Consider the following 13,627-nt stretch of genomic DNA (forward strand, 5'->3'; position numbering starts at 1 on the left):
TATGTGTACATGTATGTATAATGGAAACAAAAAATTTTTTAAAACCATATCTACTTTTAACTATCTGTAATAATTCTATGTTCTCTTTCATCTCATTAAAAATGTTACTGATTGCAACCCACTAAATTGATTTTGTAATCAGTAATGGATTATGATCCGTATTTCCATAGTTTGGAAAACATTGCTCATTTCCCCCTTCATGTTTATATAATACAGTCGAGTCAGATGTAGCACTCAGGATCCCATAGCCATGCAGGTTATTAATTCAACAAGCATTTATTGAGTATCTACTATGCGCCAGGCACTAAGTTATTCACTTGGAATAGAGTCGGGGAACAAGTATATTTCATCTGTTAAGAACAGGAAAAGGAACCCTAGGTGATGAAGAATTGCTTTGGCAGGTGAAGGGCGACTAGGACCCCATTCCTGGATAAGTGAGATGAATTGGCAAAGAGGCAGCAATGAATGTGGTAGGAGTTAGAGACGTTTAACCTAAATTGCCTCCTTTTTACTTGGGGCATTTAGGATATGGGAGGGTGGACAGCTTGGTTGACGTCTTAATTGCTGGTACCTGTGTGGAAGTTTTAGGAAAGCTAGGTTCTCAGTTGGATTCCTTGAAAGAGAATAGATTTTCTAGATAGCATTGGAGAGAAACATGTATAATTTATACCCTCAATGACAACTCAATAGTGCATGTTTCTTTTGGGTTGGGGGGAACATCTTTGAGATTTAAATGGCAACAAAATCATTAGTAACTTTGCTGTTAAAAAATTAATTGTAATTTTTTTTCTTTTCCTTATGCCGAGAAGTAAGACAACCTTAGGAAATGCCCATGAAAATTCAGAAGAACTTGAAAGAGCCAGAGATCTAAAGGAAAAGGAAGCTGCATTGTAAGTTACTTCTCAGCTTAAGCACAAGGTGCAGTTACTGATGCCCTGCCTGCTTCTCTGAGTTGCCACGTGGGCTGGCCTTACTATTTGGGGAGTTCACTTGGAATCCTGAGAAAGTGACGTGGGCTTATCTTTATTGAAGAAGAAACTGTTCTTTAAATACATCCTTTAATTATGCTATTTTCACACAGGGTACTCTTCCTAAAACTGTAAGCTTTGACATGACCATCCCTGTGATTGGTCATCGGTGTTTGGAACCAGGTGTGTCTTAAATATCATTTCTGACTCTGCCATCTAGCGTGTGCCTCAAGAAACAGATTGAAATTCCTCTTTGGGCCTCAGGCTCTCCCTTTATGACTTACGGATAACTTTTTAGCAGATTCTATAAATAAATGTTTTGAGATTTCAGTATGACGTCCACACATTATACTCTCCCCTTCGTCTCCAACACACACACACACATCCACTAACAAGCAGCCCCCTGCTCCTGCAGCCAGCTGTTCTTGTCCCACCTCACCCCCCCTGCCTCTGTCTGGCTCCTCTCAGAGACCTGGCCATTGCTGTGACAGGGGCGGGAAGGACTGCCGCCATCCACCCAGGGGTGTTGGTGCATGGGAAGCCCTGACGCTTCATCCTCTCGGAGTCCTTCCTGCACGACAAGTCACAGTGACGGGCTTGTGCTGCTCAGCATGGTGACCAGCACGTAGTGGGAGTTCAATAAGTGTTTGTTGAATAAATGAAAAAAATGAATGAATGGTGCCCACGCTTTGTGTCTTGGGACGCAGGGGAGATAGTGCCCTAAGAGTCGGCACACACACAGCCCTGAACTTGTTTATTCTCCTCTGCAGTTGTCAGGGGGACCAGTTTCTTTGCGACCTGATGTTTGTGTCCACTCTAGAGTCCTCCTCCCTCCCATGGGGCTCTCCCCTGGGGACCAAACCATGGTATAGAGTTACATGTTAGAAGTTGTCTATAGAAATTAAAAGGCTGTAGTTAGAGAGTGTGGCTCTAGTGCACGTGTGAGTCCTGACTTCGTTACTGTGTGGGGACAGGAAACAGAGCTGGGAGTCAAACCCAATGGCTGAGGTTTTACACGAATACTCCAAAATTACAATAATCATATTAAAGACCGTGGAATTTTAAGCCATTTGAGCAAGCGTTCCTTTCTCTAGTGAGACACAAGCTTGCCCCGGGCCAGAACAGTCCTCTTACTGCTGGTGGAGAGGGGAGAGGCAGGAGAGTCAAGGAAGGCAAGGCCAGCCTTCCCGAGAGCTCCTTTATGCAAAGAGAGGCTACTGCACTCACCCAAATACACCCCTGACCCAATGTGCATCTCTTGATGTTGCAGCTTCGTTGCCAACATTTCTAGTCAGGGCCCAGTTAAAACTTGTTCACGGTCCCTTAAAAAACAATGTGGAGAATATTCAAATTCTATACTACTGGTGTTATTTCTAATAGAACTGTTGGTTGTATAGGTCAGGTATATTCTGGATTAAATAACTCTTTGGGAGCAATTCAAACTGTTCCCAAATTACATATTAAACTGTCAATTTATCAACAGATTTTTAGAATGTAATCCTTTCAGAAACTGGGAATTGTGTGTTTCTGAACTACTAGGATGCTATTCCTATTGAATGATTTCATTTAAAGAGCCAAATTTGGTTTAAAATGAGTCACACCCAGAATCCCATCCATAGGCATTTAATGACCAAACTTAAATATTTCATTGATCTACTTGATTATTTCTGTGCTGGTATCATGTTGGTTTCATTGCTGAGACTTTATAATGGTTTTAAATTTTTAAAAATATTTTATAATTTGACATTTAAAAAAATAAATAAAATCAATCTGCATTAAAGAAAGAAAGAGAGAGAGAGAGAGAGATGGAACTCCTACCTTTTGTGACAACATGGATGGAACTGGAGAATATTAAGCTAAGTGAAATAAATAAGCCAGTTGATGAAAGACCAAAACCATATGATCTCACCTATAAGTGGACTCTATTCAACAAAATAAACTAATGAACAAAATAAACCACAGGCACAGAAACATGGAGCAGACTGAAAGTGACCAGAGGGGAGGGGGAAAGAGGACAATGGTGGAAAGAAGGGGAAGGGACTAGACATAGAACATGTATGAATGACCCATGGACATGGACAACAGAGTGGGAATTGACTATGGGAGCAGGGGGTGGGGGTGGGATGGGTGGAGGGGAGTAAAGAGGGAAAAATTGAGACAACTATAATAGAATAAACATGATTTATAAATTTAAAAAAAAGAATCTTTAGGAAAAATCTAAAAGAAAAAGAAAGGACTTCCTTATAAGGCACAAGTCACCAAAGACAGTATGCCACCAGGACCCAATAATAGTTTGATTTATTATGGAGTATTTTGTAGATAAATCATGTGACATGGAGGCCTTTGATTTAAAAAATTTGTCTTTCATCAGTTTTTCCAGAAAATAAAATATCATTGAAAACGGTCTCTATATGTGATTTATTTTCTCCTTTTGCCTTTTGCCAAAAGATAGGTAAATGTCATTTTAAAGTGAGAATCTTACACTTTGAATTTGAGTATGAAATTGAATCATCTTGGTTTTGTCAAGGAATTGTTTGTCCTACTGCCACAGAAATAAAACTGAAATTACAGAGCAGCATTTCCTACTTATTCCCCAGCAGGACTGTGCCATTTGCAACAGGTCCTGAACTAACGCATCGCGTCCTTGAGGACTTGTGTCCTGGAGTTTGGGGCTCTTTAGGAAAGGTGGAGCCACACCTGCCTCTAACCTATTCCACAGATTGTGTTTTTTATTATTTGTTTTATTACAGATTGTGTTATTTATTACTTGTTTTAGTCCATATTCCTAATGGTATAATTTGAGCCTTTTTCTTCATATGTGGTTACTGAATTATATTTTTTAAATGTTCATCCATTCCTTTAATCCTTTTATTGTTTAGATTCTTTCTGAGTTCTATGTTGTTGTTGTTTTCTTACACTTTTTAACTTTCATTTTTCTAACCTTTTGATCTTAGAGTTTCCAACAGCAAGGTTAAAAATAAACCCTGTCTCTGAGGTTTACCCTGTTGCAATGGCCTGACCATTTCTTTATTATGGTTGAGATTTTGTCTTTTGAACATGGAGCTGTAACACTTATTATTCAATCATCTTGATGACAGAAAGGTTCTCTACCTTAGTATGAGAAGGAAAAAGAACTTCATTACCCTCTTGTTGCTAAAGCCTTACTTGAATTCTGGAATGGCTATTTTAAGCTGAAATAAAGGAGGATACAGAAAACACACACACACACACACACCCCCTTCCAGACACACACACACACACACACCACCACCACCACCACCACCCCCACCCCCACCCCCAACCCCGCCTTCCAGAACATAAAATCTCATTGCTATAGGATTTTTAAAGAAATACTTAAATTCACAAAGTGCTTTGTGGATCATTCATCATAGAAGGAAATTTATATTCATTATCTCTTTTGGTCCAGAGGTGTTTCTAAAATAACCTCATCTTTATACTTACAGATGCCTAGAGTTTCTGCTTCAGAATGATGCAAATCCATCTATCCGGGACAATGAAGGTTACAATAGCATACATTATGCTGCTGCCTATGGCCACAGACAATGTCTGGAATTGGTGAGTTGTTTTGTCTTGTGCTTTCTCTGACACACACACATATACCCAAACCTGAAAATACTGGTCTTAAATCTCTCAGGAAATGACCTCACTTGCCTAGTTAAGTCCCCTCTAGAAATCACCTTGGAGATATTCTGTGGTAAGTGATTAAATTGTTTAACGTTATGATGTCTAGATCTCTTTGTTCCCTTTTTCTCCATCTTAATCTTAGAAATGACTGACAATGAACTCTTTTCCATATTTATTTGGGCTGAGAATGTTAGACCTGTGTATGGACACAGTCTGTATTTTAAAGCTCATTTGAATGTATCAAATAAGCTCAGTATAATTTTCTGGAGGCACACTTAGCACCCCAATATTCAGTAACAGTGCTGTAAGATGACTTACATAATCATAAGGCATATGGGTTGTTCTGGTCTTGTATTTGTAGTTCAGGGAGAGAAATTGGCAAGGGCACAAATATCAGAATTTACTAGAATTTCCAAACCACCAAAAATTTCAAACCTATAGTGATCAAGGATCACCTTGGGGTTTGGAGTCTGAAATGCCTCTGTTGGTACATGTGAAGAGACATTCAACCCTGACTGGTGTGGCTCAGTTTGTTGGGCGTCGTCCTGCAAAATGAAGGGTCACCAGTTCGATTCCCGGTCAGGGCACATGACTAGGTTGTGAGTTCAGTCCCAGTTGGGGCACATATGGGAGGCAACCAATGAATGTTTCTTTCTCCCATCAATGTTTCTCTCCCTCTATTTCTCCCTCCTTTCCCCTATAAATAAATAAATAAATAAATAAAATCTGCTTAAAAAATTTCAAATGCTCATAGGAACCAGAAATGTAGAGTAAAAGAGTGAAGTGAACCCGAAGTATAGGATGGGGAGTGGTGGAGATTGTGGCAAATAAAGTGCACGTGTTCTGCCCAAAGGGAGAAACAGCTAGTCAGCTCTGTCTGACTGAGACCAGGTGGGAATGCATACCTGGGGTTGCTAGACTTCCAGTGTTTCAAAAGAAAGTAGAACTCGAGACTTTTTATGTGAACTTTCCTGTTTTGAAAACCCTGGGTGGGCTAGGAAGAAAACACATGGATTCGTGGCTGAATTCTCCCTGCTGGCCACCGTTTGCTATCTCCTGAGCATCGCCCTTGGTTCAGCCTCACCCCAGCCTCACTGCCTGTGGCCCAGTGATAGGTGCCACCTTTGCTGACTGGGCTCCAACTCTTTTCTTTACCCCTGTAAAAGGAGAAGCCCACTTTTCTGAGTTATTTGGAGGTGTGTTTAGGGAAACGCTTGCACCATTGCAAAATATATTGAGAAAGGCAAGAGGCAGAAAGCCAGTGAGCAGCGATGCCGATGCCTGTGTAGAAATGACAGAAAATGCCCCAGCTTCTTCCTTTCCCTTTGACTCTGCTGCTGGTTTCAGATGGCTCTAATTAGGGTCATTCTTACCATAGTTTTTTTTAACTATGAGTGTTCAGAAAGGTCACCCAGTTTCTAAATAAAAAGGTGATTATTCTGGTGGGGGTTTTGTGTGTGTGTGTGTGTGGCATTTATTGGTGAATTGTGCCTACCTCCATCATTCTTGAATACTTCCAAGTCTTCTTCCCTATGGTTCTTGTGGATGCTAAAGATTTCCTTGTCTGACCTTGAGGGTGGCATTTTTTTGCCCTGTAGTGTTGATTCTATCATAATCCTTCCAGTTACTCTGGCCACATAACAAATCACCTCAAAAGTTAGTGGCTTAAAACAACAATAATCATTTATTAGCTCTCCCTGCTTCTGTTGATCAGGAATTCAGGAGTCACTTATCCAAGTAGTTCTAGTTAAAGGTGTCCTCTGAGACTGTAGTCAGACCGTGGCTGGGGCTGGCATGATCTGAAAGGCTCACCGCGCATATATCAGTCACCTGGTTTGGAAGATTCAGACAGCTGACGTTCCTCGGGCCTCTCTCTGTCTCTGACTATGTGGTTTCTTTATTTGGTTTTCTATAGATTGGTGGTTCCAGAGTAGCTGGATATCTTGGCCCAGGGATCCAAAGGCCTCGGTCCGAGGATAAAGAGTGAGAGTGAGATGGAGTGTGAGAACAAGAGAGAGAGTGAGACCGTATCACTTTTAATGGTCAGTCAGCCTTGAAGTTCACACAGCTTCACGCTGCTGCATCCATCCACTGGGGCAACCACAAAATCCAGAGAGGTGAAGCAGACTCCGCCTTTTAAGGGGAGGAGTGTCAAAGAATTTGTGGACATATTTTAAAGCCAACCAGTTCCACAGAAAGAAGTGGAAAGCCAGTGATTTTACAGCCTTCTATAATTTGGATGTTTATGTGGAATCACAAGTGACAATGGGACAGTTGCTAGTCTTAGAGATGATAAACCAAAACCACAGGGACACTAACTAGGTTTGTCCAAAGTCATAGCTCTGGTCAGTGGAAGAAGCAGGACCATGAATCAGGATTCTTGATTTTAAAAAAGAAAAATGTTTACCCACCACCCTGCCTCCATTTGCAGGCTGCACTTCCACCACCCCTCATGGCTTTTCAGCAGAGGAAAAGCTCGTAGGAATGGGTTAAGAAATAGGGGAATATCACTTCTGCCTTCTACCACCAGCATTCCTGCGGGTCTTGATCTAGACCTATCAACAAATAAGACTTAGTATTTAGAGTTCACCTAAGAAAGGGCTGTGTTTGAGTGTAGGTGGTAGTCGGTGGCAGGGCTACTGTAACTACCCATTATGAGCCTGCATCCCCAAGTGTATTTAAGACACAGGTGCTTTTAATTGTTTTTTTCCCTGTGAAAACCATATGTCATAATTGGACATATGAACTTGGGTTTTTTTTGTTGACACTCTTACGGATGTCCCCATTTCCGCCCCCCGCTCGCCTCCACCCATTCCCTTGCCCTTCGCCCCTGGCCGTCACCAACCACACTGGAGTCTGTGTCTGTGGGTTATGCATATAGTATGTTCTTTGGCTAATCCCTTCATCTTCTTTCATCCAGTCCCTACTCCCCTCCCCTCTGATAGCTGTCCATCTGTTCCATGTATTCATGCTTCAGTTTCTATTTTGTTCATCAGATTACTTTGTTTATTAGATTCCACATATAAGTGAGATAATATGGTATTTGTCTTTTTATGACTGTCTTACTTCACTTAGCGTCATAATCTCCAGGTCTGTCCATGCTATTGCAAAAAGTACTATTGCCTTCTTTTTTATGGCTGGGTAGTATTCCATTGTGTAAATTTACCACAGGTTTTTTACCCACTCATCTACTGATGGCACTAGGGCTGTTTCCAGATCTTGGACATTGTAAATAGCACTGCTATGAACATAGGGGTACGTATATTCTTTCAAATTGGACATATGAACTTTTATTACCAAGTCTGTTATTGAGTCTTAATAACTTCTGCTGTTTTAAAGTACTTTGATAAGTCATCTTTAATCCTATAACATAGTAACTATGAGAATGATTATCCTGTAACACCTTCTTTCTATGTAGATAATATATGGCACATTATTTTTTTTTTCCAGGAAAGCCATTTCAGGGCCCCTATGTCTGTTAGCCAATGAAATGGTTTTCTGTCTGCAAGGTTTCACAAGTTCTGTTTGATAATGAAATTACCACTTTGCTTAGATCAGCACTTGCCCTACGTGATTTACAAAGAGATGGTTATTCTTGGCAATTATAAGACATTCAAAAGCAGGGGTTGGGGGAGGGGGGAGGGGCATATTAGTTGATCTTAATTTGCACTGTCAGCTGAGAAGGACCAGATTATCAACATAAGTGGGTAGAAATGACACCTTTGTTTGCTTTCAGAAAAGAATCTTAGTGGGTCATTTATAACAGGAATGGGATAGAAATTCTCCTTTCATTTTGCTGAATTATTATAATTATATGAAAATTCCTATGTATTTCTATTTTGAAATGCATCCTAAAATTCCTCTTGTGTATAGTTCACCTGAGCAAAGCTCCTGAGCAGGCTATAAACACTCCTGCATAGGCCCCTCCCATCAAAACAAAACCTAGCCCCCCGTACTGCCCTGGGAGTAACCTCACAGAGCCCGGCCGCTGTAGCGATCTTTCCCCACTACTGGCCATCCCACTGTGAATGGATTTGGGAGAGGGTGGGGCCACCACCAAGGGCCTTTTACTGTGTGTGTTCATCACATGCCAGGAATTTGCATACATGATGCCATTTAATTATTTTTTTCTTTCAGTTTTATTGAAAAAGAATTGACATTACAGCACTGTAAAAGTTTAAAGAATATATCATCATGACTTGACTTACACTGTGTAAGTTTTAGGTGTATACCATAATGACTTGAGTTACGTGGGTGTGCATTATACACGTATTTTGCTGTGTATAATGCACACCCATATTTTGTGCACATTATACATGAGATTATTATACCCATTGTTATACTCGTGGTGTGGAATCATTATACCCAAATAAATGCGCATCCTTCTTTTTCCCTCAAAAATTTGGGCAAAAAGTGCACATTATACATGGCAAAATATAAGTATATGAAATGATTATCACAACAAGTTTAGTTAGCCTTCATTATCTTATATAGATAAAAAAAATTTCTTTTTCCCTTGCAAGAAGAACAAGGCCTGTTCTTGATAGAAGAAGTGGGTTTTGTGAGGGGCACCTTTTCTAATTTGACTCTCTCTCTCTAGGACTTCATATTTCCTTAAAACTCCCATTTCTTTGGGCATTAGACATGAGGAAAGCTAGCCAATTACTGTACCCAACATGCACTAGAAGGTTCATTTCTAGGACTCATCACTGCCATGCCAGTCTTCTCCCACTCCTCACCGTATGAACCACCCAGTCCTTCTAGGGTTCACACTTTCAACAAATTGGTTCTAACTCTGTGCTAGGTCCTGGAATGATGCCAAAGAAAGACACGTTCCTGGTTCTGAATAGCTTATTGGAGGCTCTGAGCAGGAATTACGCAGGGAGACCTTTCTTTGTATCATATTCCCTAGCCTATGTTTCTGGCCCATCGAAGGAATACAGAAGATAATTATTTGTGGCCTCTGAGCCTTTCCTACCAGACCTGGTAGGCCGGTCTGGGGGAGGTGGAGTAGGACTGAACAGGATGGTCAGCCATCAAAGCTGGCTGATTTGGGAAGTTGGTAGAATTTGTCATCTGTCCCTCTTCCCATTTAATGGAGTAATTACTGTGATTATGTCTATCATTAGATACGTATCATTAATTCTGATGCATATTTTATTTCACTCTGACATTTAACTTGGTGTGTGTTTACTTGGCATTCATGGTGTGTGGGTCTTGTCTGCGATCATACGCTTAGAATTTATAAACCATGCTTTGTGTTCAGTCCACTTTGCTGTACTCAAAAAGGAATACAAATTATTTTAGTTGTTTTCACTCTATTTTCCTAATATAAGCTTACATTGAATTTGTTCCATAAGCACCAAACTTCTAGAAGGTAGTATGAACCCCTTGGCCTTGATAGAAGAGGAATGTCCAGAATTCTGCCGTGTCTGCCTACTTAGGCGGTGTTCTCAGCTGGGCATGATCAAAGATGTAATGTTCTGTGTGTGCAAGCAAAAATATGCCCACAAATGTATGCTGAGAGCTGTGATCAGTTATATTCAGTTGGGCTCAAAATATCAAAGCAGAATGGAGGAGACTTGGCTAATACAGCATCTTGTATGAATAAAACTTATGTTTCAGTGCAGGAAGGGAGCTGGCGGAGAAGAGCTCTGTGCCTCCCTCTTCCTTTATCGGGAATGCATTCCTCCTGACGCTGAAGGGAACAATCAGAGAATTATGCCTCTATTTGGAAATTGTGTGTTTATATGGGCATACCACATGTCTTTTACTATATTAAAGATTTGTTTATGAACATAAAGACTTTTGTGGTTTTGTTATTGGAATGGAAAAATATATGTGCCAGTATAATTACATAAATTGCCTACAGAAATTTAGAGAGATTGTTTGAAAACTCCAGGCTTCTGATTAAATTCAGTCCAAGATTTTGCCATGCCAAATCACTTGGAATTTGGCTGCTTCCCTCAGGCCTTCTCCCCCTGTTATGAGCGAACTTGAACTTCAGCTGTGAGACTAAGAGGGCATGACAAATGCCTCCGCCTGTGTCGTCTAGGAGTTTCTGAGATTCTCTTCATAGGCTGAAGACAACTATATTTTGGGCAACTGAACACTGAAATTATGCTACTTTCAAGTAAACTACTCAATGTTTTGGGTTGTTTCTTGTGTTTATCATAGGTCTTTAAGAAATCATTACCATCTGGCTCTGTATCAGATGTAGCAATGTCTCATTAAGCTTTTCAAGGCTAAGAAAGCAGAGTAAAGAGCTTAAAAAAGAAGAGCTACTAAATAGTCATCTGCAGACAAAAAGATAAAAAACCTGAAAACTCGAACCCTATCGCCAAACAAGTCTTTGATGGCTTTTTCCTGTCCCCAGAGGACCTGCTAAGAGGACTCCGGGTGGCGAGGGGTGGGCGGGGCTTGTCCATGACCTCCCAGCAGGCAGACTTCCCGTGAGCAGTGGCGCCCTCAACAATGCTGGTCTTGTTTTTTGGTCTATTTAATTCAGTTGAAATCAAACTCTTATGGGAAACTCTTATTAAGGGGAGGTGGAGACGGGTGGGGCACCTGTTTTGATGCTGCTGGCAGCCTACTCACTGCTGTGAATGTAAATACCAGCCCACAAATTTTAAATCAGAATTCGTATGTGAGTCTATGTTCAGAACAATGATGGAATCGAAAATAGTTTATGACAAAATGTTCCCATTATTTCTTTGTAATACAGCAGGGAAAAAAAATTTTTGACTTTACCGTGAATGAGTTTTGAAATTGATGAAAGAACCATTAATGGAATGTATTAAAATAAACAATTGCAGTCTCACCTTTAGTGGAGGAGGCGGGAGAGTGGAGCCATTGGCCCTACTTTTCTGTGTGAGACACTAGTGTTTCAACCCCCTTAGCCACTTAGGAAGTTCGATAATCCCAGTGCTGGGGGGGAAAGGATGCTTTCTGCAGATCCCAAGCCCAGTGAGAAAAGCTTTGAGAAGGTTGTTTGGCTCTCTGATACGTGTCTCCTGCAGTTTATGGAGCCAAGTGAACTGGCTTCTGATAAACCGAAAAACTGAAGGGCCCTGTCCAGAGCTTGCTTGCCAGAAGTTAAATTTAAAAAGATCTATGTTTGAGAAATACCCTACCCTCACCAGTGAAGGGTCAAAAGTGTATGTTTCCTAACGTCCGAATGTAATCTCAGGGCCAGAGCTGGTCTGGAGTGCTTCTGAATCCTGCTCAAGCAGGCTGCCTAGGAGAGGGGAGAGACCAAGGACGCCCCCTGGGGAGAGTGGAATGTAAGCTAGCAGCCGGGGAGTGCGTTTACCCAGACAAGGGAACTGCAGGCAAGAGGCCTGCACAATGGGGGACTGCCGGAGAACCTAAATAAGCATCCCCGAGATACAGTTTTTTAACATCTGACCCAGTCAGAAAATTTCGCTGCAGAAGGGTGCCAGTGAATAAGGCCATTGTTCCTGTCCCCTTCTGTGTCCTTTTTTCTCTTCCCTTCAGTCCTGCAGGCAGCAGAGGTAGCCAACAAGGGGAAAAGGGGAGGAGGAGAGCCCTAGGCTAGGAAAGAGAGTCAGCCTTTTTCCTTTCCGTCCCTCCCGCCGCCTTTGGGGGTTGCAGAGAGAAGCCTCCATGTTAAACAGAGTTTGTGATTACTGTGGTGGACTAGACATATTAGTCACCGACATGAAGTTAGGTTGATAACTAAAGTGCCCGGAGAACTTTTTATTTTTTGTTAGATGTCTTGCCTGGGGTGGCAAGAAAAGAAGAAGTTGCCTTATAAAGGAGATGAGACCTGGTATAGGGAAAAGGAGAATAAAGTCATTGTTTGATTTTATCCCATGACTCACTAGTTCAAAACAAAGACACACACTTACAGCCATTGTTTTAGGAAAGATTAACACCCAGGTCTAAAGAAAAATAAACTATCATCCTTTAAATATATGTGAATTTAAATATCAACTTTATAAGGTATAAGGTTGTAGTAATGCCAAGCACTTACCAGGGGCCAAAAATTGTTGAATAAATGAAAACACTTGTGAGTGATTTCATTTGACTTAGTGATATAACTTAACTGCTGTTTTATAAAAATAAGTGTTATATTGACAGTCCTGTGTGTTAGGAAGGTATTTCATAAAAGAGACGGGTGAGAGAGGAAATGAAAATTTAAACTTTTGTGGCTTGGCTTTTTCTTCAGATTTGATTACTTCCCAGCACAAACTGATTTTATTGCATTCTTCCCTCCATTTTTTTCAAGCAGTAAAAACCCAGAGTAATGTATCAAACTGGTATGAAGACATCCACAAAATTAAAATTACATATACACATGCAATCACATTTTCTGTAATTTCTTTCAGCTGGATAGTGAGCATTAAGGGATTCAAAGAAGAGGATGTATGGCTCCTGATATGGGAGCTTCTAAAGACTCAGAGATGTAGGAGAAACAAAGATTTCTGACACAAAATATTGTTTAAAAGGTAATCTGGCTTTCTTCCTTCATTCTTCTGTCCTTCCTTCCTTTCTTCTTTCTTTCCTCCCATCCAGTTGCAAACTTATTAGGCAGCACTGAGCAGGGCCGGAAGGGGCCAAAGAGGAAGAGTATGTCTGGAAGCCAGCCCGGTAAATACTGGAACGCATTCAAAGAGAGTGTCCTAAACATGTGTGTACCAAACAACAGAGCTGCAATACATGTGAAGCAAAAGCTGATAGAACTGAAAAGATAAATAGAGAAATCCACAATTATAGTTGGGGACTTTAGCATCTCTCTCTCAACAATTGATAGAACTAAGCAGAAAATCAAAAAGCATATAGAAAAACTCAATAGTATCATCATCCAAAAGGATCTCGTCAACATTTATAGAACACATAACCCAGCAACAACAGAATATGTGTGTTTTTTTTAAGTACCCATGGAACATTCACCAAGATACCCTGAACCACAAAACAAACCTTAAGTTCTTGAAACCATATGTAGTTTATTCTCCTACTACAGTAGAATAAAACTAGGAATCAATACCAGA

General features: G+C 40.7%; 1 protein-coding gene across 1 annotated transcript in view; it reads left to right on the forward strand.

The window, feature by feature from the left end:
* ANKRD44 (ankyrin repeat domain 44) overlaps window positions 1-13,627 on the forward strand; it is a 285,622-nt gene that overhangs the window by 202,711 nt on the left and 69,284 nt on the right. The window contains exons 15-16 of the mRNA XM_054566695.1: window positions 810-890; window positions 4,433-4,544. Of these exons, the coding sequence (XP_054422670.1) occupies window positions 810-890; window positions 4,433-4,544 (193 nt within the window). The remainder of the gene's footprint in view (window positions 1-809; window positions 891-4,432; window positions 4,545-13,627) is intronic.

The sequence above is a fragment of the Pteronotus mesoamericanus genome, unplaced genomic scaffold, assembly GCF_021234165.1.
Source record: "Pteronotus mesoamericanus isolate MK-2021 breed Mesoamerican mustached bat unplaced genomic scaffold, CSHL_Meso_final contig_179, whole genome shotgun sequence".
Classification (NCBI taxonomy): Eukaryota; Metazoa; Chordata; class Mammalia; order Chiroptera; family Mormoopidae; genus Pteronotus; species Pteronotus mesoamericanus.